This window comes from Hippocampus bargibanti, linkage group LG19, assembly GCF_051943395.1.
Source record: "Hippocampus bargibanti isolate YZ-2025 linkage group LG19, ASM5194339v1, whole genome shotgun sequence".
Lineage (NCBI taxonomy): Eukaryota > Metazoa > Chordata > Actinopteri > Syngnathiformes > Syngnathidae > Hippocampus > Hippocampus bargibanti.
This window is the reverse complement of record NC_142752.1, coordinates 920,359-944,568: the sequence shown is the minus strand read 5'-3', so window position 1 is coordinate 944,568 and position 24,210 is coordinate 920,359. Positions and strand designations below refer to the sequence as shown.

The 24,210-nt window shown below is 46.0% G+C and overlaps 6 protein-coding genes across 6 annotated transcripts; 3 read left to right on the top strand and 3 right to left on the bottom strand.

Annotated features, from left to right (window-relative positions):
• Positions 1-1,154: 1,154 nt before the first annotated feature.
• Positions 1,155-9,036, bottom strand: ubr7 (ubiquitin protein ligase E3 component n-recognin 7). Its single transcript, XM_089022344.1, has 12 exons — positions 8,922-9,036; positions 6,736-6,817; positions 5,779-5,911; positions 5,281-5,414; positions 5,130-5,190; positions 3,528-3,623; positions 3,402-3,455; positions 3,200-3,305; positions 2,922-3,136; positions 2,676-2,841; positions 2,545-2,606; positions 1,155-2,248 (listed from the first exon to the last, which is right to left on the bottom strand). Exons 3-12 carry the CDS (start codon positions 5,893-5,895, stop codon positions 2,159-2,161), a joined length of 1,101 nt encoding a protein of 366 aa, XP_088878470.1. The 5' UTR covers positions 5,896-5,911; positions 6,736-6,817; positions 8,922-9,036; the 3' UTR covers positions 1,155-2,158.
• On the top strand, positions 7,494-9,141 carry LOC148883459 (uncharacterized). Its single transcript, XM_089022352.1, has 3 exons — positions 7,494-7,576; positions 7,678-7,907; positions 8,959-9,141. The coding sequence occupies exons 2-3, from the start codon at positions 7,709-7,711 to the stop codon at positions 9,069-9,071; spliced, it is 312 nt and encodes a 103-aa protein (XP_088878478.1). The 5' UTR covers positions 7,494-7,576; positions 7,678-7,708; the 3' UTR covers positions 9,072-9,141.
• Positions 9,142-10,984: 1,843 nt separating this feature from the next.
• On the top strand, positions 10,985-12,598 carry LOC148883458 (claudin-20-like). Its single transcript, XM_089022350.1, has 2 exons — positions 10,985-11,123; positions 11,560-12,598. Exon 2 carries the CDS (start codon positions 11,661-11,663, stop codon positions 12,378-12,380), a length of 720 nt encoding a protein of 239 aa, XP_088878476.1. The 5' UTR covers positions 10,985-11,123; positions 11,560-11,660; the 3' UTR covers positions 12,381-12,598.
• Positions 12,599-13,863: 1,265 nt separating this feature from the next.
• Positions 13,864-16,648, top strand: LOC148883457 (ribonucleoside-diphosphate reductase subunit M2-like). The gene is made up of 10 exons (XM_089022345.1): positions 13,864-14,092; positions 14,175-14,243; positions 14,484-14,630; positions 14,698-14,814; positions 14,907-15,040; positions 15,101-15,195; positions 15,531-15,664; positions 15,739-15,843; positions 15,974-16,087; positions 16,342-16,648. The coding sequence occupies exons 1-10, from the start codon at positions 14,003-14,005 to the stop codon at positions 16,501-16,503; spliced, it is 1,167 nt and encodes a 388-aa protein (XP_088878471.1). The 5' UTR covers positions 13,864-14,002; the 3' UTR covers positions 16,504-16,648.
• A 56-nt stretch (positions 16,649-16,704) lies between these two features.
• LOC148883456 (galectin-8-like) lies at positions 16,705-20,958 on the bottom strand. The gene is made up of 8 exons (XM_089022347.1): positions 20,865-20,958; positions 19,640-19,728; positions 18,757-18,964; positions 18,511-18,630; positions 18,337-18,441; positions 17,371-17,459; positions 17,127-17,298; positions 16,705-17,054 (listed from the first exon to the last, which is right to left on the bottom strand). The coding sequence occupies exons 1-8, from the start codon at positions 20,901-20,903 to the stop codon at positions 16,905-16,907; spliced, it is 972 nt and encodes a 323-aa protein (XP_088878473.1). The 5' UTR covers positions 20,904-20,958; the 3' UTR covers positions 16,705-16,904.
• A 57-nt stretch (positions 20,959-21,015) lies between these two features.
• LOC148883455 (ribonucleoside-diphosphate reductase subunit M2-like) lies at positions 21,016-23,464 on the bottom strand. The gene is made up of 7 exons (XM_089022731.1): positions 23,283-23,464; positions 23,131-23,199; positions 22,411-22,557; positions 22,148-22,343; positions 21,840-22,018; positions 21,593-21,706; positions 21,016-21,338 (listed from the first exon to the last, which is right to left on the bottom strand). The coding sequence occupies exons 1-7, from the start codon at positions 23,370-23,372 to the stop codon at positions 21,177-21,179; spliced, it is 957 nt and encodes a 318-aa protein (XP_088878857.1). The 5' UTR covers positions 23,373-23,464; the 3' UTR covers positions 21,016-21,176.
• Positions 23,465-24,210: the final 746 nt, after the last annotated feature.

Below are 24,210 nucleotides of genomic sequence, written 5' to 3'. Positions count from 1 at the left end.
ACTAGCTAAATAATAGATATCTGATAACCAGCGAGGTGAATAGATAGCGAGGTAGTTGGATAGCTAACAGATAGCCAGCCAGCCAGCCAGCTAAATAGCTAATAGATAGTTAACAGATAGCCAGCCAACTAGCTAGCTAATAGATATCTAATAGATAGCCAGCTAGCTGGGTAGATAGCCAGCCAGCTAGAGAGCTAATAGAAAGCCAGCTATTAGCTTGTTAGCTATCTGCATAGATAGCTAATAGATAGCCAGCTAGCTAATGTAAGCCGAATCTGCAGAAACAATATTTCAATCTATTAAATTTCAATGTTTTTTTTAACTGAGAAATTCATGAGGTCAAATTTCTATTAAAATTAATAAAAATACACCAATCAATGATTTGTAGGTGATCGACCACGACGACTATTATGCAAGAAATCCAATCATGTTTTCATAGGATAAAAGAATCCATTTTGGGGGACGCGCTATGTGACACATCGCCGGGTGCGAAGTTCTTACCCCGGCTCCGATGCGCTCCCTGGGGGGTTTGCTAAAAACCGAGGCCGCGCCCGCCGTGGTCCAAAGCGCCTTGGGGGTCCGCAGAAGACCCGCCGTCGCCTTCTTCAGCGCCATTCTGATTGCCGCTGGCGCTCTCCCTCGCGTCACATCATCTTCGCGGATAAGTGGGAGGGGGAGAGGGGGGACAACACAGTCAACAGAACACTTGATTACATTTTGTCCAGAGAAGAAAAGAAGTGACGTGATGGAAAGTCCTTTGAAGAAACATATGGCCCTGTTTCACAAATACACACAGAAATACACACACACATTCCTGTTTCAATATAATAATAAGTGGACTTGAAACTGAAATAACAACAGGAGTGAGGTTTCTGAATGGCTACATTCAAAGTCCTCACCCCTGTAGTGAATTTGGTTAAAAATATCGTTGTACTTTTTGGGGTATGAACTTTTTCCTCTCATTAACCACGCACACACAAACATAAACACACACACAGTGATTAAAAAGTGTGTGTATCCAAGTGAAATGAAAAATACACACCAAAAAATCATTTTGGGTGAATTTGTGAGGACCTCTCTGAATGGCTACATTCAAAGTCCTCACCCCTGTAGTGAATTTGGTTAAAATATAGTTTTACTTTTTGTGGTATGAACTTTTTCCTCTCATTAACCACACACACACAAACATAAACACACACACAGTGAGTAAAAAGTGTGTGTATCCAAGTGAAATGAAAAACACACACCAAAAAATCATTTTGGGTGAATTTGTGAGGACCTCTCTGAATGGCTACATTCAAAGTCCTCACCCCTGTAGTGAATTTGGTTCAAAATATCGTTTTACTTTTTGGGGTATGAACTTTTTCCTCTCATTAACCACGCACACACAAACCTAAACACACACACAGTGAGTAAAAAGTGTGTGTATCCAAGTGAAATGAAAAATACACACCAAAAAATCATTTTGGGTGAATTTGTGAGGACCTCTTTGAATGGCTACATTCAAAGTCCTCACCCCTGTAGTGAATTTGGTTCAAAATATCGTTTTACTTTTTGGGGTATGAACTTTTTCCTCTCATTAACCACGCACACACACATACATAAACACACACACACAGTGAGTAAAAAGTGTGTGTGCATCCGAGTGAAAAGAATATACACACCACAAAATAATTTTGGGTGAATTTGCGAGGACCTCTCTGAAACTAACAGATGCATATATAGACCCTCTAGAATCCTTTAGAATGAAAAACTTGTGAGGACCGGCCAAAGGGTCCTCACTTGTCCAAAATGTCCTCACTACGTATGGTATAAAAGGTTAGTGGTCCTCACAAGACTAGTCATACAAACACACACACACGCAAAAGCTTGTGCGCAGGGGGGGGCGGGTACAAAAGTGACAAATGAGCACATTGTAAGCCCGGCAGAACCCCACCAAAGTTTGACTCTTCTGCACGTAACCCAGAGTCAGGTCAAAGGTCAAAGATACTATCACTTCCTGTTTACTGCCACTGGGTCACATGACGCCAAAAACAACGCCCAATCCCAAAATCTTCCAGTGGGGACGGTTTTTATTTGCTTGCGAAAGGGTCAAGCATCGGGAAAAAGGAGCAAGCGTGGAGGAGGGGGGGGGGTGGAGTTAAAAAAAGGTCATAGGTCAGATGCGGTTGAAGGGGTCGTCGGCGTGTCTTCTTTTGCGACTTTGCTGCCGCTCGAAGAACTGGCGGATGTCGTCGGAGGTCACCACCTACGACGAGAGAGGAGAAAGGTGCCGTCAACGCACGGCGGAATTCCTCAATTCACCGCCACATAGTTCCTTCCTGTCGGACGCCAAGATAGTAATAATAATAATACATTTCATTTCTAAGCGCCTTTCAAAACTGTCAAGGACACTTTACAGTCACAGAGTATTTTTTTTTCTACGGGTGAGCAGTGGCAGCCACACGCGCCAGTGCAGGCAGACACACAAAAACTTCATTGAGCGCCGGTTCCCTAGATAGGGCGACTTTGTCACAGTGAAAGTGGGCCAAGACGCTGGCTCACCTTCCCCTCGCTGGCAAAGGTCTGCAGGAAGTCCTTGAGCTCGCTTTTCATGTCGTTGTAGCCTGACAGGAAGTGCAACGGCGTTAGCGCGGGCGTTTGGTGGCGGCGGCGACGCGCGCGGCGGGCGTTACCGTGGATAATCTCCAGCTGCTGGACGCGGTCGAGGCTGTCCAGCGCCGACATGAGCGGGTCGTGAGCCGGCGCGTCGCCTTCCTGGCGCTTGCCTTTGGTCTCGTAGGCCAAGACCGTGTCCGACTCGTCCGGTAGGAAGGAAAGCCCCGCCTCTGTCAGTCGACCCTAAACCGTCCGTGCACGGCGAGACGCATGAGCGCCGGCCGCCGCAGACGAAGCCAACAAAAAGCGACCCGGTTTGGCACCTGACATCCGTGACAGCGGCACAGTTCGGAGCGCCATCCCGAAGGCCAAAAGACGGCGCCGGACCGCAGCTGTTGGACGTCGGCGTCCCGCAGGTCCTTCAGTCTACAAGCGGGCTCGTCGCCGTCCGCCGGGCGAGCTCGTTTCGGGTGCGGTTCGGTCGCCTCGAAAGGGGGCGTGACCTGGTCGGCCTTGGACGCCACCGCTTGACCTGGAACTGCATCGGAGGCGGCGGGTCAACGGGAACGACGGCCGGGACGAAATGGTACGAGGCGCTCACCCGCCAGGCGAGCGGCGTAGCTCCACAGGAAGTCGTTAGCGTTCATGCACGACTCGCAGATCATCTCGTGAAAGTCGGCGCAATCTGGAGCTTGGCAGCCCAGGTGCTGAAAGGGCAACACCAAAAACGCTTTGTACGGGGCGGCGTTCCCAGCAAATAGCCACCCCCCGTCCTCACCCCAAGACAGGACGCCAAATCTCACCCGGCCGTGAAGCCAATCCTCGCACAAGACGCACTGGATCATTTCGTCCTCAACCTGACGGGAGACAAAATGAGACGGTCAGCAGACGTCCATTTTTTATTTTTGAAGGCCATCAAGACGGGTCACCTGATCTTCTGGGTCGGGGTACGGCCGGCGGCACGTGCAGTACTCGCCGAAGAAATTGTGGCCGTATTTATTCAGGCTGTTGGCGTCATCCTTGTTCTGATTCAAAAATAAAAAAATGTGAATACAGTAATAATATACAGGTAACATCCAAGTTACGACCGGGTTCCGTTCCGACCAAACGGTTGCAAGTTGAAATGGTTTCAAGTTGAAATGGTCGTAAGTCGAAATCCATTCAAGATGGACAACGTGACGCTTACACGACGATACAATGTCAATCTGTTGTTTTTAAGCAACATTTTCTATCGAATTTTATACCAAAAATACCAAACTGTGTACAGTTCATTTATACATTTTATAACTTTTTGTGTCATTTTATATTTCATATTATCGATTTTTATTCCTTTATAAATGTACCTGTAATGTATACAAAACTGTTTACTGTACAGTTCCTTTATAAATATTATACTTAGAAGAGGTCGCCCGACACATACGCTCAGACTCAGCAGTGTACAGGAAATGTTGCCGAGAAGGTATTTGCACTGTATAACTACTGTGTTGTGTGTAGTCACGCAGATGATTGCTGTGAGAGTGTGTGACATGCTGGCTGGCCAAAATTGTAGCGTTGCGGTGCCAGGCGCAGAATTAAAATTTTACAAATGGGGTCTGGGGGTCGTGGTCATAATTCGGATGTTACTTGTATTTACAATAATAACAAGTTAATTCCTAAGTGATATGGGTCTGGAGTTATCTGAGCTTGAAATGGGGGCAGCTGTACAAAATACAATGCAATACATCCATATTGGTTTATATAGCGCTTTAACAACAGCTGAAGCGGGAACAAAGAGCTAACATGAACAACTATCATATAGAGTGAAATATGAGTTTTCGAACAGCTCGGTTCTCGTTTAATTTGGTTTTCAACCAAAAATTTCTGTTTTTATAATGCTCCGGTATACAAGCAAAATTCGCTTCTCAAGATAACTGAGTGCACCAGAACGCACCACGTCTATCTACCTCCACTTCCTTATACGTCACTTCCTCGTGTCGTGATTTCCTCATTGTAACTGACGCATTAGTATTGTTCAATAAAGTTTTTTTTTTACAAAGAAGCAGAAGTGTTTGGCTGAGATCTCTGCAAATCGGACTGTTGTCCTCATGTAGCGTTACATTGTGAGCAGGCGTTTTCGTAGTGTTCAAACAGAATCAGAAAACCTTTATTCGTCCCACAATGGGGAAATTTGCAATAAAGATAAAGATAAAAAAATATACTAATAAATAAATAATAAAGATAAAAAGCAGCCCCTTGGCAGACCGAGAGAGAGAGTAAATATTAATATTAACATTGGTGAAAATTAAACATATTATAGTTTGTTTTTATAATATTTTACAAATGGTCCGCCCTATTGTTACATGTTTATCCAGTTGAATAGTTAAAAAAAGTGTTTTTAAAACTGTTTTCTAGACTTGGAACGGATTAAAAATATTTACATTGCTTATAATGCAAAGTGATGTTTCGGTTTTCACACAAATTGGTTTCAAAACAGTTTTCTGGAACGGATTCGGGATCTCAAGAGGACCACTTTGTGTATGAGGTAGACTCACATGAAAGAGTTTACACGGCGTGTCTGCAAATTTGCCGTTTCCGCAGTCGCAGCGGAAGTTCCTGAAGACAAAAACAAGCGTGGACTTGATCAATCGTCCGTCACTGATTGATCGATTGATTGAGCGCGTTACGGGCTGATAGGCGGCTCACCTCTTGGTGTAGAGCTCAAACAGTTGGTGACCTTCGTGACACTTGTAGGAACACGCCAAACATACACCGGCCGCTTGACCTCCTTTCGGGGTGCACGTGTTGCACGCGTACAACGCTTGGCGCTTCACGTAACCCTGCGCGACCACAACAAAATAAAATGAAATGATAATCAACACGATGTTTTCAGACGAAAAAAAAGTACCCAAACTGCATTGTGTGTCGCTTTCTCAGTCAGGGGCATTCCCTCTGTGACGTCACGTCAGGCATCGTCAAATGTAAAATGTAAAATATAGCTATATGCGCTGGAATCTTTGTAAAATGCACTCAGTTGAAGTGATTTGAAGTCATTTTTACAAACTATGGACACAACTTGAGCAGAGGTGTCGGTTGTCCTTTAACTCAATTCATTGACTCTCAAATAAATGGACAACTCGTTTTGTTTTTCCACCATTTTGTGACGGTTATTGTGGAGCAATGTCGGACCTAACATCCGCTTACCTGAGGATAGGAGCAGTGGTCCGAGTCGCTTCCGGCCAATACGGCAGACGCTTCTTCTTCCAGCTCCTCGTCCTCCTCCAGGACGTCCACCAAAGACACGGTCTGCTCCTCGGACATCTTGGCTGGACGAAGACTTAAAAAAAAAAGACAAATTTCCCAATAAAAATGGATTGAAGTTTACCCTCTTTTTGCTAACACTACAGTTTATAAAGGTTAGTAAGTTGTCTTTTTATAACTGATAGAAGTGGTAGAATATCTATTTTTCTCCATAACTGCCAAGTTTTAAGCAAAAAGAAGCATTAGCATATATATTTGTAGAGCTGGCCATTTTCTTTCCTAGTATTCAGTGACAGCCATTTTGGATTTCTGATGAAAATCTGCCTGCATTCGATCACTGATATTTGCTCATTTATATTTTGAATCTTTTTTTTCTAACACTACAGTTTATAAAGGTGAGTAAGTTGTGTTTTTATAACTCATAGAAGTGGTGGTATATATATTTTTCTCCATAACTGTCAAGTTTCAAGCAAAAAGAAGCATTAGCATATATATTTCTAGAGCTTGCAATGTTCTTTCCTAGAATTGATTGACAGCCATTTTGGATTTCTGACGAAAATCTGCCTGCATTCCATCGTTGATATTTGCTCATTTATATTTATATTTTTTTCTTGTGATTTCTGTCCGTCTTTAGAATTTCAAAAACTTTCGAATGGTACCTTACTCGTTAAGCTCTGCCAAAAATTAACAAAGTTATGATAGGTTAAACTGTAATAAAGAACTCGGTCACAGATTTTTATTATTTTAACTGTGTAACTACAGGCAGAAAATCCCCTCATATTTCGAACAGTAAAAGCCTTACTTCCTAATTATTTGTCATGGAACAATACCTTATCCATCATTTGCAAGCTATTTAGATGTGTGATGAATTCTGATTGAAAAATGTCGTCACATCCCTACTTTGATTGGTTGTCAAAGAGTTCTGGGTGTCCCCACCACTTGACCTGCAGACGGCTGGGATAAGGTCCAGCACCCCCACAACCTTCGAGAGGAGAAAGCAGAAAAGACAATGAATGCCTGGATGCACATTTAAAGAAATCATCCTCTCGACTATTATTTGCATGAATGCAGGGAGACGGACAGTGAATACATTTTGACCTTTTTACTGTGCACGTGACAAATAAATCTGAATTTAACGCCAAGTTGCACCATCACTAACGATGATCGCAGAAAACCAGTCCAGCCGTATTTACAACTTCGTGCAGCACGCGCGCTGCACTGGACGCGAGGCTAGTTAGTTAGCTTGCTGATAAACAACCAAGCAGTTTGTGCAAAATGCTAATTCCAGAAAAGCACCCATCAAAATAAAAATGGTCTTACCGGTGGAAGTCTGTTTTTTGGGAATCTTAGTGAGCTAACTGTGCAAACCGATCGTTTATCATTTGTCCTGCGAGATTCGCACAAGCTACTACTCAATTCTTGCAGTCTCTAACTAGCGAGAGACGCATATAGAGCCGCTTGAATGGCGACCGCCATGTTGGATGTGTCATAACCGCTTCGTAAACACGGACCGTGCACCATATTTGTTAATCTACATGTTTTTTAAGCAAGCTTGTCAATAATATTCTTAAAATGATGACATTAAAATTGGATTCTGAATGAATATCGAGCGTTTTCTGCTAGACAGCCACTCAACGTGGATTCCATCAACGTCTGGTCTAGTACAAAGTTCCGACGACAACATCCGGTTTACTTCCGCAATTTAATTTGGCGCTACATAAAGGAGACAGTTAAACAGTCGGTGAGGATAATTTTTTAAAATATGCATAATAAACATTTTATTTGTAACGACTGACAGCTCTTAAGGCATGTACTTAATAGAAATGTGACCTTTTTTAACAGGTCAACTATTCTGTACGTGAGCGCAAGAAAGATGGCGGCGTCCACACTTACTATTTCGGCCGAGTTGAAATTCAGAGACGGTCGAGCTCATAAAGTGGATAAAATCAACATTGCAGCGGAAAACACGCTCACGTCTTTGATTGGGGCGGTTCACAAGATGGGTGACAACGTCTCGAAGCTTCTCACTGAGCTCGTGGACAAGGAAAGACTTGCTGGCGACTGCGCAGCAGGTCAGCAGCGCCCTGAGCCCAAATGGCGAAGAAATTATCATAACAATCATAATCATCTTTGTTTTCACATGCGTTGTCTTTTAATGTTATTGCCTTCCATCCTTATTTATGGTCGGCGTTTTCGTGCTAAAGGGGCATCCTTTATTTTGTCCATTTGTGTTTAAACACCAGCCCCAACTAGTGTACAAGGCGGCAACAAGTGACAAGAATTTGTATCGCGATTGTGAAATAATAATAATAATAATAATAATAATAATAATAATAATAATAATAATAATAATACATTTCATTTCTCAGCTTCTTTCAAAACGCTCAAGGTCACTTTACAGTCACAGGATCAGTTACAACAAATTCCTTGTGTGTTCTACATACTTGGCAATAAAGATGATTCTGATTCTGATTCCGATTCAGTGGGTGAGCAGCGGCAGCCACATGTGCCAGCGTTCACTCAGCCCGGAATAACTCAAATAGATAGAAAGTTAGCAGGCTAGCTAATAGATAACTAATAGCTAGCTAGATAGCAAATAGATAGCTCGGTAGCCAGCTAGCTAGTTAGATAGGGAATAGATAGCAAATAGATAGCTAGCTAGTTAGATAGCGAATAGATAGCAAATATAATAATAAATAATAAATATAGCGAGCTAGCTAGATAGCAAATAGCTAGGTAGCCAGCTAGCTAGTTAGATAGAAAATAGCTAGGTAGCCAGCTAGATAGTTAGGTAGCGAATAGATAGCTAACTAGGTAGCCAGCTAGATAGTTAGGTAGCGAATAGATAGCTAGCTATGTAGCCAGCTAGCCAGTTAGATAGCGAATAGATAGCCAGGTAGCTAGATAGTGAATAGATATCAAATAGATAGCTAGCTAGCTAGATGGTGACTAGATAGCAAATAGCTAGGTAGCCAGCTATAGACAGATAGCTAGTTAGCCAGCTAGCTAGTTAGATAGCTAGCCAGCTACATAGCCAGCTAGGCAAATATTGGGACAGATTAAATGATAAATATGCAAAAATGTACTGATGATACATGCTGCCAATTTGTCGACTTGCTGCAGATGACCAAGACGACTGCGAAGACGAGGACAGCGAGGACAATGAGGCAGAAAATCAATCCAAATCGGCGCCGCAACCACCTGCGAAAAGACCCAAAACGTCAACGTTCGGCTGAAAACAAATCGGTCCTCTTCCAAGGTGTTTTTTTTTTTTTTTTTTACCAAATAAACCTGAACAATTTGTTATTTAGTTTTTGACTTCAAGATGGCGGCTGCCTTTCCAGCAGCTCGTACGCATTCAAGCATGACCCGCGCAGATGATGAAGGGGGTGCATGAAGGGGGCTTTCTGGAATGGGGGAGAACAGGAGCAAAGGTGGGGGGGGGTTTATCATTTGTGCCAGATGGTTCAATAATGACACGCATGATCATGGGGTGAAAGGTCAAGCATAGGCGTTAAATGGACGGGAAAAACACATGATGGTGGAAATGGAATCACCTCAATTTCTCTTTTTTTTGGAGGATTTTGCTGCGTTGTTAAAAAAACAATAAGAAATAAATCTTCAGGGAGGCCTTTATAATAATAATCATAAATTTCATGTATAAGCGCCTTTCAAAACTGCCAAGGTCACATTACAGTCACAGGATAAGTTTTTCTATGGGTCAGCAGCGGCAGCCACACGTGCCAGCGTTTACTCAACCCGGGAATAACTCAAATAAATAAAAAGCTAGCTTGCTAGAGATAGCTTATTGATAGCCAGCCAGCAACTCAAATAGATAGAAAGCTAGCTAATCGACAGTCAATAGTCAGCGAGCTAGCCAGACAGATAGCTAGCCAGCTAGACAATATAACTAGCTTGGGATCTTTTTAGCTAGCTTTTTAGCGCTAGCTAGCTAGATATCTATATCTATGTATTTATCGATGTATCTATTTATTTAACTATTTTAACCATAATACATTTCATTTCTTAGCGCCTTTCAAAACTCTCAAGGTCACTTTACAGTCACAGGATACATTTTTCTGTGGGTGAGCAGCGGCAGCCACACGTGTCAGCGTTCACTCAACCCGGAAGTAACTCAAAGAGATAGAAAGCTAGCTAATAAATAGCTAATAGCTAGCCAGCGAGATAATTAGCCAGATAGATAGCTAATAGCTAATATATTTCGGGATGTTGTAATTTCACAAAATTAAGTGGATAAAACTCAAAATAAGATCAGAGCATTGTCATCAAATGGTGAGTAGTTTTACTTTATTTGAATGTTATTGTGGCCATTTTATACGCGAGTTAGTGGCGTCTATTTGCTATTAAACTAGCTAGCTGGCTACCTAGCTAGCTATCTATTAGTTATCTATTTGCTATATAGCTAACTTTCTATCTATTTGAGTGATTCCGGGTTGAGTGAACGCTGGCGCTTCTGCCTGCCGCTGCTCACCCGCAGGAAAAATACGTTTTTTTTTCCTGTGCCTGGAAAGTGCCCTTGAGAGTTTAGAAAGGTGCTTATAAATACAAAGTATTGTAGTTATTATTAAAAAGCTTCAATATAAAAAAGATAAAATATGCTAATATGCTATGATTTCTGATTGACATTTTCAAATGATTGACATGCGTCGCATTGAAAATCCGCCAAAATGACTTGAAACAGGAAGTCGAAAAAAAAAAAAAAAAAAAAACAATTCCCCGTTTCATCATGGACGCTAACGATCCGTGAAGTGAGGACATCAACTCGGTCGGTACCACGGCGCCGTTTCACGCTCCGACGGCGCCCAAGAGGCTCCGCCTCCAGAGGTGCGGCGTCTTGCCTGCATGACATCACTGCGGCGAGTCCGTCACCTCATCAAACACCAAGGTAGGCTGTTGTTTGGCGCTACTAACGCGCCCGGGACATTTTTTTTGGGGGGGGCGGACTATTTATATTGGTGATAAGGACGTAATGAGATGGTAATAACCGGTCGCTGGTGGTCACGGGGGTTGGACAGGGATCTTATCAGCGTTTTGCAGAATGGGTCGCCGGACTGCTTGACTTTGATTGCACCAAAAACAGTTTTTTTATCAGCCGAACCCACGCGACACTCGTCTACACCGGACCGAAGCATCACCGCTACCAAAGTCCATGAGCACGGCGCCAAAACCAGGACCAGAACCAAAACCGGGACCGGGAAATATATGGTTGACGTCCCGTCACGGGAAGCCGTCGGATCGGAACCGGTTGGGCCGACGGTGACCTTCAGGTGAGGCGGGAAAGCGCTTTAGCGCGTCGCTCTCGTTGCCGTGGTAACGGAAAGAAGAAAAAGAAGAATGCATTTCATTTCGAAGCGCCTTTCAAAACTCTCAAGGTCACTTTTTTATGCGGGTGAGCAGCGGCAGCCACATTCGCCAGCGTTCACTCAACCCGGAATAACTCAAATAGAGAGAAAGCTAACCAGCTAGCTAATAGATAGATAGATAGCTATCTAGCTAGATAGCCATATAATAATAATAATAAATGTCATTTATAAGCACCTTTCAAATCTCTCAAGGTGACTTTACAGTCACAGCATACGTTTTTCTGTGGGTGAGCAGCGGCAGTCACACGCACCAGCGTTCACTCATCTCGGAAGTAACTCAAATAGATAGAAAGCTAGCTAAAAAATGACTTTGAAAGCATTGTCCAATGTTATATTTCAGATGGTGGACGCGACCAATCACGGACGTGAAAATCAGTCGGCATTGAACCGGAAAGGGGCGACATCGGCGCGGAAACGACCTCTCACCTTTTCCGCCGTCAGATGCCGTCGTCCGCGGCGCAGGTCCTGGCGTTCGTCCTGGCACTGGCGGGCACGGTGGGCGCGGCGGTGGCCACGCTGCTGCCCGACTGGCAGGTGAGCATCCGGACCTGGGCCAGCATGGTGGCCCCCGTGCGGCAAACGCGAGGCCTTTGGATGGACTGCGTGTGGTACGGGACGGCCGTCTTCAGCTGCACCACCGCCGACGCCTCGCCGGCGCCGCCCGCCTACGTGCAGACCGCCCGGGCCGCCATGGTTCTGGCGTGCGCGCTAGCCGTTTTGGGTTTGGGGCTAGCCTCTCTGGGGCTACGGTGCACCCGTTGGGGGGGCGGTCGCCGGGTCAAAGGTCGCACGGCGGCGGCGGCGGGTGGCTGCTTCGTCCTGGCCGCCGCCTTGTGTTTGGGGTCCGCTTCCTGGTTCGCCTCAGAGGTTCTGGCCGGCGACGTGAGCGCCCGACCACCCGACGGGCGTAAATACGCGCCCGGGGGGGCGCTTTGCGTCACCTTGGTTTCTGCGGGGTTCCTCTCGGTGGGGGGTGTCATCTTTTGTCTGCCCGCTCCGGGTTTTGCGGACTACCCGACGCCCACGGACCACGATGGGCTGGCCCCGGCCCGGCCGCAGCGGCGCTTCCCGCGGGTGCGGCGCGATCGCCGGGAAATAACGCTGGCGGCGCCCTCCCAGCGGCCCCCTACGGAGAATTACAGCAGGCGGGAATACGTTTGAGCCAACGACAAGCTGACCTTTCAAGTCCAACGCGGTCCTGATCCGCTGAGCACCCGGGCGACCTCCGCTCCGTGTTTTCCCGTCGGCGCGAAGACAGCGCGGCGTAGAGGATGACAATCGTGCTCTTTGCTTTCCATGAGCTTCACAACGCGCCTCTGTGCTGCTGTATGAGGTCGGCAAATGAAATCGAGGGTGACCTTTTGACCCGCAGGCGGCCTCAAATTGTCTGTAGACCAGCAAAAGTATCTCTCAACGTTTGCATCAGCGACCTTGTTGAATGCAATAAATTTTGAGCTTGAAATCATCTGCATTTCTTCTTCTCTTTGGATCTATTTGCAAGGATCTATTCGCTAGACTTCCAGCAAGTCCAACATTGTATTTTATTGATTGCATTCTATTTGTCATTGTATGTTATTGATTATAGTACCTATGCTTGTCTGTGACTGAAAAGTGTCCATGAGAGCTTTGAAAGGCGCTTAAAAAGTAATTTTATTAGTAGTAGTAGTAGTATATTATTATGATGATGATTATTATTATGATTATTATAAGATATTCCACCTAAGGTTCAGACTAGCAACAAAGAAATTCACAGCAAGCCATTTGACACGTTTCAATGATAAATTGGACTATCATTTTTATCTGTCTAGCTACCTAGCTACCTATCTATTTGCAATCCATTTGCTACCTATTAGCTAACTAGCTCGCTATCTATTTGGCTGGCTACTTAGGTAGCTAGCTATGTGATATCTATTTACTATCTTGCTGGCTGGCTAGCAAGCTATCTGGCTGATAATCTATGAGCTATCTAGCTGACAATCTATGAGCTATCTAGTTGGCTAACTATTAGCTTAATAGCTATCTATCTAATAATAATAATAATAACGCATTTTATTTCAAGCGCCTTTCAAAGCTCTCAGGGACACTTTACAGTCGCAGACAAGCATAGATACAATAATAAATAAAATACAGCTGGCTATCTGTTCAGACTTGCATATCTATCTAGCTAGCTAGCTATCACCTAGCTAGCTCGCTTCCTATCTATTTGAGTCACTTCCAGGTTGCTCACCCGCAGAAAAACTTATCCTGTGACTGTAAAGTGACCTTGAGAGTTTTGAAAGGTGCTTATAAATTAAATGTATTGTTATTATGATATACAAATGCTAATAACATAAACAGTAAATGGAGGACAGTGTTGATATCGAACATTGCTGTTTGGGATAACTAACATTTAATTTTAACGATACATTCCACTTGAAAACATCGACAGATTCGTTACCTTGGAAGGTCCGAACGAGTCTGAGAGCCATAAAATTCCATTGGAATGTTTTGTAACGACATGTTGGCGCACTTTTGCCACACAAACTTCAATTTTTGCCGCGTTGAAGGACTCTAAAAGGAAGTCAATTCTGATTGGTCCTCCGGTAGCGGCTTCCGGAAAAGACAGTACAAGCTCACCGCTGATTGGTCCGCAGCCTGCCGCGCGCCAAGGGTGGAAGAAAAAGCCCAAGTACCGCCTGGCAATCGTCAGTCTGTCTGCTGCTGCGTTTTGCTTTGTGTCTTCGTGACGTTTCGTCTAGCGGAATTCCTTTTTAGCTCGTTCGTTGTCGTGCAAACAAAAAAAAATGCAGTCTGTTCGCGTGGCTCTTTCCCCCTCCAAGATGATGAAGATGAACGCGGACGTCTGCAGGATGTCGCTGGACAAAGAAAACACGGTGAGCGAGCGACAAAGGGAATAAATGGCGAAATATTTCCGAGTTGGTCTTACTCAAGTCGCCTTTTTTTAATGTCTGGCAGCCACCAAGCCTGAACACGGCGCGTATCTTGGCGTCGAAAACTGCGCGCAAAATCTTCGCCGAGTCGCCGGTAAGTGACGTCACAGGCTTGCCACCGTTATTTTCGCTCACCGTCGTCAAAATAGTTTTAATAAAAATACATTTTATTAATAAGCGGCTTTTTTTTTTCGTAAAATTCGGCCGAATTCAAATGTTCTTAATTTGCATTTGTTTGTTTAAACTGCGCGTTGGTTTGTTTCTTTTCCCGGGCGGCCATTTTGGACCCATTTAGTGAGATGGCGACCGTCAGGGATTTTTCTTTGTGTTCCAGCCGAAAGAGGTGAAAAAGAACCGGAGCAGGGAGGCGGAGCCTCTGCTGAAGGACAACCCGCGCCGCTTTGTCATCTTCCCCATCCAATACCACGACATCTGGCGCATGTACAAGAAGGCCGAGGCCTCTTTCTGGACCGCCGAGGAGGTCCGCTCGCAACCGTACCCGTCCGCACGCGCGCGTGGCGTGCTAACGCGCGCCTGTTTGTGTGTAGGTGGACCTGTCCAAGGACGCGCAGGACTGGGAAGTTCTGAAAGAAGACGAGAGGTTCTTCATCTCTCACGTGTTGGCCTTCTTTGCGGCCAGCGACGGCATCGTCAACGAAAACCTGGTGAGGCGAGAGGGCGAGTTGCTCAAGGGCCGGCGAAGGAGGGCAGGAAACGCTGACGGGCGGCGTTGCGCGTGCGTGCGTGCGTCCACCAGGTGGAGCGTTTCATGCAGGAAGTTCAGGTGACGGAGGCGCGCTGCTTCTACGGCTTCCAAATCGCCATGGAGAACATTCACTCGGAGATGTACAGCCTCCTCATCGACACGTACATCAAAGAGCCCAAAGAGAGGTCAGACCACGACGACGCCTCGTGCGGCGGCGCTCTGACGCCGTGTTTGAAACCCCTCAGAGAACACCTGTTCAACGCCATCGAAACCATGCCGTGCGTCAAGAAGAAGGCCGACTGGGCGCTCAACTGGATCGGCAACAAGAACGCCACCTACGGTATCAAAACAATAATAATAATAATAATAATAATAGAGTGATACCTCGCTTTACGAACCCCTTGGCTTCTGAACTTATAATACCATAAGACATTTATTATACATAAAAATATGTGTATTTTGTATACTTTTAAAGCTTAGAAAGGAGAAAAGTATGTTTTATGGGGACCTGGGAACAGATTATTCTCATTTTAATAGTTTCCTATGGGAAATACATTTTTGGGATACACACTCTGTCTGGGAACCAATTAAGTTCGTAAGCCAAGGTATCGCTGTCATCACCTGCGCCGGTCCGTTGATTGACGGACGAGTTGCGTCCGTCCGTCCCTCCACCAGGCGAACGCGTGGTGGCCTTCGCCGCCGTGGAGGGCATCTTCTTCTCCGGTTCCTTCGCCGCCATCTTCTGGCTGAAGAAACGCGGCCTGATGCCCGGACTCACTTTCTCCAACGAGCTCATCAGCAGGGACGAGGTCGGGCTCGGCGTCCTTTTCACCGATGGCGCGTCTTCCTGCTCGGCGTCTTTAACGCGCCGCTGCGCTTTCAGGGTCTCCACTGCGACTTTGCCTGTCTGATGTTCAAGCACCTGGTCCACAAGCCGTCGGTGAGCACGGTGACGTCCATCATCAGGAACGCCGTGGAGATCGAGCAGGTGAGCGCCGACCGCCCGCCCCCTTTTGTGGTTGCCGCTGCTCACCCACAGGAAAAAAACTTATCCTGTGACCTTGAGAGTTTTGAAAGGCGCTTAGAAATGAAATGGATTCTTCTTCTTATTATTTTAGGAGTTCCTGACGCAGGCGCTGCCCGTCAAGCTAATCGGGATGAACTGCGAGCTAATGAAGCGCTACATCGAGTTTGTGGCCGACCGCCTCATGATGGAGCTCGGCTTCGCCAAGGTAATTCGGCCGGCGAGGGGGTCAAGGGTCGTTTTGGGGGCGGCCGTCGTGATGAGAAGCGCAGGGGTCCGGACCTCAGCCGATCATGGGGGCTGAGCGTCGTCGCCCGCGTCACGCCGCGGGGCGCGTGGCCCGGCGGCGGGCGCTAGGCGGCGACGCGACACAGACGCCCGACTGAACGGTCGCCAGGGCCTTAACGAACGCTTCCGGCGTCCAGTCCGTTCGTCTCATGGTCGCTTTATGTCTTTGCGTAGCTGTTCTGCGTGGAGAACCCCTTCGACTTCATGGAGAACATCTCGCTGGAGGGGAAGACCAACTTCTTCGAAAAGCGCGTCGGCGAGTACCAGAGGATGGGCGTCATGGCCGCCAACAACGCCAAAACGGCTAACGCCTTCACGCTGGACGCCGACTTCTGAGCCTTAAAGTTCGCCGCCGACCAATCGAACGCTTCACACAGTCAATGAGACGCTTTGAAATGCTGGGATTTTTTTTTTTTTTTTTTTTGTTGTAAATTGTTTTTAATTATTTATATTTCTTGTGAATGTTAACTTTTTGTATATCGATTAAATTGTACAGACGCCAACGAGTGATCATTTGACCTCCATCTACAACAAGTGATTGGGCACCATCAATGTCAACAATCTTAGCTGTCTATTGGCTATGTAATATCTAGCTGGCGCACGTGGCTGCCGCTGCTCACCCACAGAAAAACTGATCCTGTGACTGTAAAGTGACCTTGAGAGTTTTAAAAGGCGCTTATAAATGAAATGTATTCTTATTTATATTATTAAGACATCCCGACCTTGCGTTGATGACATCACATCATCCTGGCGTCCATCAGCGACAGGTCGCCCGTCACTTGCAACCGCGTGAGGCTGAGCAGATTCTGGACTCGGTACTTGTAATCCAGTTGATGGACGCCGTTGACGGCCACGCGGAACCCGTCCGGGTCGCACCGGATGATCATCTGAACGGGGCGACGATAAGCGGGCGTGAATAAAATGGCGGACGGGAAGCTTGTCATGTGTTTTTTGGTGACCTCAAAGTAGGATCCGGGTTCAAAGGGGAAGGTGTCCCCTCCCCCTCGCCGTTCCTCGGGCCCCCAGGAGCCGCTCAGGAAGGAGTTGAGCACCGTGGTTTTGTGTTTGAAGCGAGGGTTGACGTGCAACGCCGTGTCGCCGCCGTCGCCCGCCTGCAGGTTGACGGCAAACCTGTCAATCAAACGCACGCGTGGACATTGTTGTCATGGTAACAGCCGCCTTTGCGGGATGGGGTGCGAGTACCTCTCCGCCCCTTGATTGACATGTCCGCGGATGGCGATGGTGCTGCCCACACGGAGTCCGCCCGGCAACTCGCCCCAAAAGCCGCCGTGCTGCGCGTGGACATAATTCAAAATTAATCATAAAATTAATGGCACTATTGCGTCAAATAAATGATCAAAATGTACAATATTGTCCTGTGATGTCAGGCAAAAAGTTCGTCTGCCAAATATTAATTTCCCATAGGAAACCATTAAAATGAGAATAATCCGTTCCCAGGTCCCCATAAAACATAATTTTCTACTCAATAAGCCTTAAAAACGACACAAAATGTGCCTTATTTTATGTATAATAAATATGCCATTGTATTGTAATTAACTGTACTGTATCATAAAGTCGTTTTATTGACCATTATGATACGCATACATACGTGGCCATTATCTGAATATGAACAATCTGCTTCAAGGTACGTTGAAGAACTTTACTACCACCTAGTGGCATAAAATGGTATGTCGCATGTTTGCAACTTTGTTGATATTTTGAGTTAGATTGAAGGAAAATACAATTTATCGGCAGAAACTCAACCGGTCCAAACAACCAAAAATGTTTTGAAAGGCGCTTAGAAATCAAATGTATTGTTTTTAATATTATTATTGTTTATTTATTTATCAAATTAGTGACATTCAGTATATTAGCTAACTAGCTATCTAGCCAGCTATCTGTTAGCTATATAGCAATCTAAGTGGCGAGCTATCTAGCTAGCTATCTGTTGGCCATCTACTAGCTGGCTTTCTATCTGTGTATTTAATAGTGACATGCAGTGTATTAGCTAACTACCTATCTAGTTAGCAAGCTATTAGCTATGGAGCTATCTAGGTGGCTAGCTATCGGTTGGCTATCTATTAACTATCTACTAGCTAGCTTTCTATTAACTTCCGGGTTGAGTGAATCTATGATTAGAAAAGCGCTCCAAATAAAGTTGCTTTTTACCGGGTCAGCTGACATAACGAGCACGTGCGAGCTAGCGTCGTTATCTGCCGAACGCGATCGCCCGGCCTCCCCCTCGACCGCCGCGCCGCCCAGCGATGAAGATGTCTGTGAAAGTTGACAAGGTTAGCGGCGTGGCGGGCCTTTAGCTCACCGACCCGACGGCGTCTTGCTCACAGATGTCGGCACAACGGCCACGACGTCCACTTGGACCGTTCCCGACATGGCCAGCGTGTCCACCCGCTCCAGCGCCAGTCGGTGTTTGTAGTCCAGCAGGTGAGCGCCGTTGACCGCCACCTGCAGGCCGCAGCGGTGAAACGCATGAGCCGAGCGGCAATACCCGCTAACTCCAAACCTCTTCAGGAAGCATCATAATAACGATGATGATGATGATGATGATCCAATCGTGGAACAAAGCGTCACCTTGAAGCGGTCGGCGAGGGCGAGCAGCACCAACTCGAAGGGGGCGTCGCGGGCGAAGGGCATGCGTTGAAGGATCTCCTCGCGACCCCAGCGGCCCGCCTGCAGCGTGTTGCACACCACCTGACCTTTCTTCACGCGTGGGTTCAAGTGGAAGATCACGTCGGCGCGCGGACGCACGCTACTGCCGCACGTAAGGTCCACCTGGAACCTGCCCAGGGGAGACGGAACTGGTGTCAAAGTCAAGGCCCGGGGGCCAAATCTGGCCCGCCACCTCATTCTATTCGGCCCGCGAAAGGAAATCAAACTTATGAAATTCCACGATTCTTGCTAAAGTGCCAGAACAACTCAAATAGATTGAAACTAACTAGGTAATCGATAGCTATTAGCTAGCTTGCTAGCTAGATATCTGATATAATGTATGTACCCGTATGCGTATCATTATGGACAAAGGTAAATAAAACGACTTTATTAAATAGTACCGTTTATTTCTTTAATTACAATACAATATCACATTTATTACACATAAAATAAGGTCTATTTTGTGTAGTTTTAAAGCTTATTTAGTAGAAAATTATGTTTTATGGGGACCAGGGAACGGATTATTCTCGTTTCAATGGTATCCTATGGGAAATTAATGTTTGGAAGACACACTTGTCACCTTACACACACTTTCTGGGAACCAATTATGTTCTATGTCGACCTAAAAGTCAATATTCTGTGCGGCCTGCAATTCCAGTGAGAATGACAAAAACCCTGGCACTGAAGTGGCCATTTTTGCACAAGCCATCTAGAAAGAATTCGCATTGATTGAGAAGTCAGGAAAAGGAAAACGAGGAAGAGGAAGAAGGCGAGGAGTTTAGCGGGTGAGGAAAAGGCGGCCGACCTGTCTGCATCAGAAGGTAGCGATCCCTGGATGAGGATCATCTCGCCGGGAAGGAGTCCACCTCGGATGGTCCATGAGAACGGAAGCGCCTGTGGAGAAGGCCGACATCAAAATGCGGAAATTGTGGAATGACGTCACGGGACCACGCCTTTTGCTCCTCCCCCTTGAAGGGCGTGTCCACTAATGATGTGAATTCCGGCTCTTTTCAGAGAGCTGGTTCTTTTGACTCGGCTCACTAAAAAAATCCGGCTCTTTTAGCTCCTCAGTTTGTTTTTTTTGTTGCGAAAATTAACTAACAACCAAAAATCATGTAAAATTATTTGAAAAACGAATTACTCATGTAAAAAAATACACTACATCAAATATTTTTATGTATATGGCTTGATTTATATGTGCACAGAGAATATTCACTAACTTTAGCTTTCCCTGTGGTTACTCTGGTCCGGTGATCAGCTGTCACTAATTTGATTTTCATATTAATAATGCTATCATACCAACGAGTAGAAAATATCATGATTGAATAATAACAGCATAATGCGATAACATTTGTCCACCTTTTCACTGCTGCGTGTCTGTAATTTTCCCCTCCTCTACCGCGGATATCGACCAATAACGTGCGGCTTTAACCGAAGACTGGGGGCGGGGAAAAGTGGACAAAAAAGTCGGCTCCCATTTCTGGCTCCTTGTTAGGAACCACCTCTTTGTTCACTTCAGATGACCGGCTCGTTCGCGAACGACACATCACCAGTGTCCACTTGGTGGACTTTTGAAAGCATTGAACTCGACGTAAATATCTGTCCTCTCAATATAATTTTTTTGGGGTCAAAAAGAAATTAATAAATGAAAATGAAATGGATTGCAACACACACAAGCGACTCACGCTCAAAATGTTACGTTTTAAAAATACAAAATGGCGACGCCCCAATACAAAAAGTCAATGGATCCGATGTCAGAAATTTACGAGTGCCAAAAACTGTTTTTTTTTCCGTTTTTGTCATTTTTAATACTAACCGATAATGGGACCGAAACTGATCGACTGTTTCTTTAAGCAAATATATTAAAAAAGAACGTTTTTTTTTGGTGGTTGTGTAAAAGGGTTCAGAGTAGCGTCAAGTGAGTTGGGCGTTACTCGACGATAAAAAAAAGCGTCAAAAACTAAACGAGTAAGGTTGTGGTCTCGGTTAAAGCTAAACAAAAGTCAAGATCGAAACAAAACAGAACTCACCGGTTTGACAAAGTTTTGTCTGCATGGACTAATAGCCATTTTCCTTTTTTTAAAAAAGTCGCTTTACTTCCGCTTATGTCATCACGTGATTTGCACTCGTCTATCAATTGACGGTTGTTCTCGCGAGATCGAAACGAGCGGTTTTTTCGTCTTTATTTTTCCACGACAGTTTTCCATCTTTATACTTTTTGTAAATATAGATCAAATGTGTAAAAAGTTGATTTAAATATTATATTTAATATACAATGTACAAACACTAAAAAAATCTGTATACAAATTCATAAAAAAACAACTTTAAATCAGCTTTGGGGCTCAGAAGTCAGCGTCCAGCGTGAAGGCGTTAGCCGTTTTGGCGTTGTTGGCGGCCATGACGCCCATCCTCTGGTACTCGCCGACGCGCTTCTCGAAGAAGTTGGTCTTCCCCTCCAGCGAGATGTTCTCCATGAAGTCGAAGGGGTTCTCCACGCAGAACAGCTACGCAAAGACATAAAGCGACCATGAGACGAACGGACTGGACGCCGGAAGCGTTCGTCAAGGCCCTGGCGACCGTTCAGTCGGGCGTCTGTGTCGCGTCGCCGCCTAGCGCCCGCCGCCGGGCCACGCGCCCCGCGGCGTGACGCGGGCGACGACGCTCAGCCCCCATGATCGGCTGAGGTCCGGACCCCTGCGCTTCTCATCACGACGGCCGCCCCCAAAACGACCCTTGACCCCCTCGCCGACCGAATTACCTTGGCGAAGCCGAGCTCCATCATGAGGCGGTCGGCCACAAACTCGATGTAGCGCTTCATTAGCTCGCAGTTCATCCCGATTAGCTTGACGGGCAGCGCCTGCGTCAGGAACTCCTAAAATAAGAAGAAGAAGAATCCATTTCATCTCTAAGCGCCTTTCAAAACTCTCAAGGTCACAGGATACGTTTTTTCTCCTGTGGGTGAGCAGCGGCAGCCACACAAAAGGGGGCGGGCGGTCGGTGCTCACCTGCTCGATCTCCACGGCGTTCCTGATGATGGACGTCACCGTGCTCACCGACGGCTTGTGGACCAGGTGCTTGAACATCAGACAGGCAAAGTCGCAGTGGAGACCCTGAAAGCGCAGCGGCGCGTTAAAGACGCCGAGCAGGAAGACGCGCCATCGGTGAAAAGGACGCCGAGCCCGACCTCGTTGGAGAAAGTGAGTCCGGGCATCAGGCCGCGTTTCTTCAGCCAGAAGATGGCGGCGAAGGAACCGGAGAAGAAGATGCCCTCCACGGCGGCGAAGGCCACCACGCGTTCGCCTGGTGGACGCACGCACGCAGGCGCAACGCCGCCCGTCAGCGTTTCCTGCCCTCCTTCGCCGGCCCTTGAGCAACTCGCCCTCTCGCCTCACCAGGTTTTCGTTGACGATGCCGTCGCTGGCCGCAAAGAAGGCCAACACGTGAGAGATGAAGAACCTCTCGTCTTCTTTCAGAACTTCCCAGTCCTGTGCGTCCTTGGACAGGTCCACCTACACACAAACAGGCGCGCGTTAGCACGCCACGCGCGCGTGCGGACGGGTACGGTTGCGAGCGGACCTCCTCGGCGGTCCAGAAAGAGGCATCGGCCTTCTTGTACATGCGCCAGATGTCGTGGTATTGGATGGGGAAGATGACAAAGCGGCGCGGGTTGTCCTTCAGCAGAGGCTCCGCCTCCCTGCTCCGGTTCTTTTTCACCTCTTTCGGCTGGAACACAAAGAAAAATTGGAAGAAACAAATAATCACACATTCAATCACAATATTGTAGAAAAAATAATTTCTCGAAAAAAAAATAAGACCATTCACTTGGAGTAAAAATACATTATAAAAAATCCTTCACAGTCGCCATCTCACTAAATGGGTCCAAAATGGCCGCCCGGGAAAACAAGCAACAGTTTGAGCAAACATGAAAATTAAGCGCAAAACTGTGACTCTTAAAAAACTCTTAAGTGTCCTTAAGAGTTTTGAAAGCCGCTTATAAATAAAATGCATTCTTATTATCGTTAAAACTCTTTGGACGACAGTTACTGAAAACAAAACGCTGGCAAGCCAAGGTGGCTAACCTGGGACGTCACTTACCAGCGACTCGGCGAGGATTTTGCCCCTGGAATTCGGCTGATTTTGCCGAGAAGCAAAAACCACAGAAAAACTTATCCTGTGACTGTAAAGTGTCCCTGATAGCTTTAAAAGGCGCTTATAAATAAAATGTATTTTTATTAAAAACTATTTCACCGACGGTGAGCGAAAACAAAACTGTGCGAGGCATGTGACGTCACTTACCGGCGACTCGGCGAAGATTTTGCGCGCAGTTTTCGACGGCAAAATCCGCGCCGTGTTCAGGCTTGGAGGCTGCCAGACATTAAAAAAAAGGCGACTTGAGTAATTTCAACTCGGAAATATTTTGACGTTTATTCCCTTAGTCGCTCGCTCACCGTGTTTTCTTTGTCCAGCGACATCCTGCCGACGTCCGCCTTCATCTTGTTCATCTTCGAGGGGGAAAGAGTCGCTCGCACAGATTGCATTTTTGCACGCTGCCTCTACAAAGGGCGGACGCCTTAAGAGGAGTTGAGCTGAAAAGTGTCCGGAAGACACAAAGCAACTCGAAGCGACCGGTCTTTTTTTTTATATCTTGGCGCGCGGCACGCAGCGGACCAATAGGATGGCTCACTCGTGCTGTCTCTTTAACTCACGACGCTGTCAAACGACCAATCGGAATTTACTCCATTTTTGACGTCACTCAACGCGGCGGGAAAATGGACGGTGCGTTCAAATGTTGTTCCGAAACATTTCATTTCATCCATGCAGGAGCAATGAATGCTATCGTATGAAATGCAAAGAAACAAAACGGAGTTTTGATATAAAACATACGAACATTATTCTGTTTTTTTCCGTTAAGGCAAAGCCATTGTAATGATAATTAATAATAATAATAATAATACATTACATTTTAAGCGCCTTTCAAAGCTCTCAAGGACACTTTACAGTCACAGACTAGCATAGGTACTATAATAAATAAAATACAATCACAAATAGAATACAATAAATAAAATACAATTATAAATAGACACAAGAGAGAGAGCTACACAGAAAATGCTATTTTAAATAGGTGGGTTTTGAGATTGGACTTGAAGGTGGCTACTAGCTAGCTACCTAGCTGACTATCCATTTGCTATCTATTAGCTGGCTAGCTAGCTAGCTATGTAGCTGCCTATTTATTAGTTATATGGCTGTCTAGCTAGCTGTCTATCTATTAGCTATCTCTTAGCTAGCGAGCTAGCTTTCTATCTATTTAAGTTCCATCCGGGTTGAGTGAACGCTGGCTCATGTGGCTGCCGCTGCTCACCCGCAGAAAACACGATC

Excerpts from the sequence above, each read along its gene's own strand:
- ubr7 (XM_089022344.1), bottom strand. The coding sequence starts at position 5,895 with ATGTCCGAGGAGCAGACCGTGTCTTTGGTGGACGTCCTGGAGGAGGAC. Across the intron at positions 3,624-5,129 it reads CGCCGTGTAAACTCTTTCAT|AACAAGGATGACGCCAACAG; the intron begins GTGAGTCTACCT and ends TTTTTGAATCAG. Across the intron at positions 2,842-2,921 it reads GCCGCTGTCACGGATGTCAG|GGTCGACTGACAGAGGCGGG; the intron begins GTGCCAAACCGG and ends CGGACGGTTTAG.
- LOC148883459 (XM_089022352.1), top strand. The coding sequence starts at position 7,709 with ATGGCGGCGTCCACACTTACTATTTCGGCCGAGTTGAAATTCAGAGAC. Across the intron at positions 7,908-8,958 it reads TGCTGGCGACTGCGCAGCAG|ATGACCAAGACGACTGCGAA; the intron begins GTCAGCAGCGCC and ends GACTTGCTGCAG.
- LOC148883458 (XM_089022350.1), top strand. The coding sequence starts at position 11,661 with ATGCCGTCGTCCGCGGCGCAGGTCCTGGCGTTCGTCCTGGCACTGGCG.
- LOC148883457 (XM_089022345.1), top strand. The coding sequence starts at position 14,003 with ATGCAGTCTGTTCGCGTGGCTCTTTCCCCCTCCAAGATGATGAAGATG. Across the intron at positions 14,244-14,483 it reads AAATCTTCGCCGAGTCGCCG|CCGAAAGAGGTGAAAAAGAA; the intron begins GTAAGTGACGTC and ends TTTGTGTTCCAG. Across the intron at positions 15,196-15,530 it reads CAACAAGAACGCCACCTACG|GCGAACGCGTGGTGGCCTTC; the intron begins GTATCAAAACAA and ends TCCCTCCACCAG.
- LOC148883456 (XM_089022347.1), bottom strand. The coding sequence starts at position 20,903 with ATGGCTATTAGTCCATGCAGACAAAACTTTGTCAAACCG. Across the intron at positions 18,965-19,639 it reads CTACCTTCTGATGCAGACAG|GTTCCAGGTGGACCTTACGT; the intron begins GTCGGCCGCCTT and ends TCCCCTGGGCAG. Across the intron at positions 17,299-17,370 it reads GTCAATCAAGGGGCGGAGAG|GTTTGCCGTCAACCTGCAGG; the intron begins GTACTCGCACCC and ends TTTGATTGACAG.
- LOC148883455 (XM_089022731.1), bottom strand. The coding sequence starts at position 23,372 with ATGCAATCTGTGCGAGCGACTCTTTCCCCCTCGAAGATGAACAAGATG. Across the intron at positions 22,558-23,130 it reads AAATCTTCGCCGAGTCGCCG|CCGAAAGAGGTGAAAAAGAA; the intron begins GTAAGTGACGTC and ends TTTGTGTTCCAG. Across the intron at positions 22,019-22,147 it reads GCGGCGTTGCGCCTGCGTGC|GTCGGGCTCGGCGTCCTTTT; the intron begins GTGCGTCCACCA and ends TTCTCCAACGAG.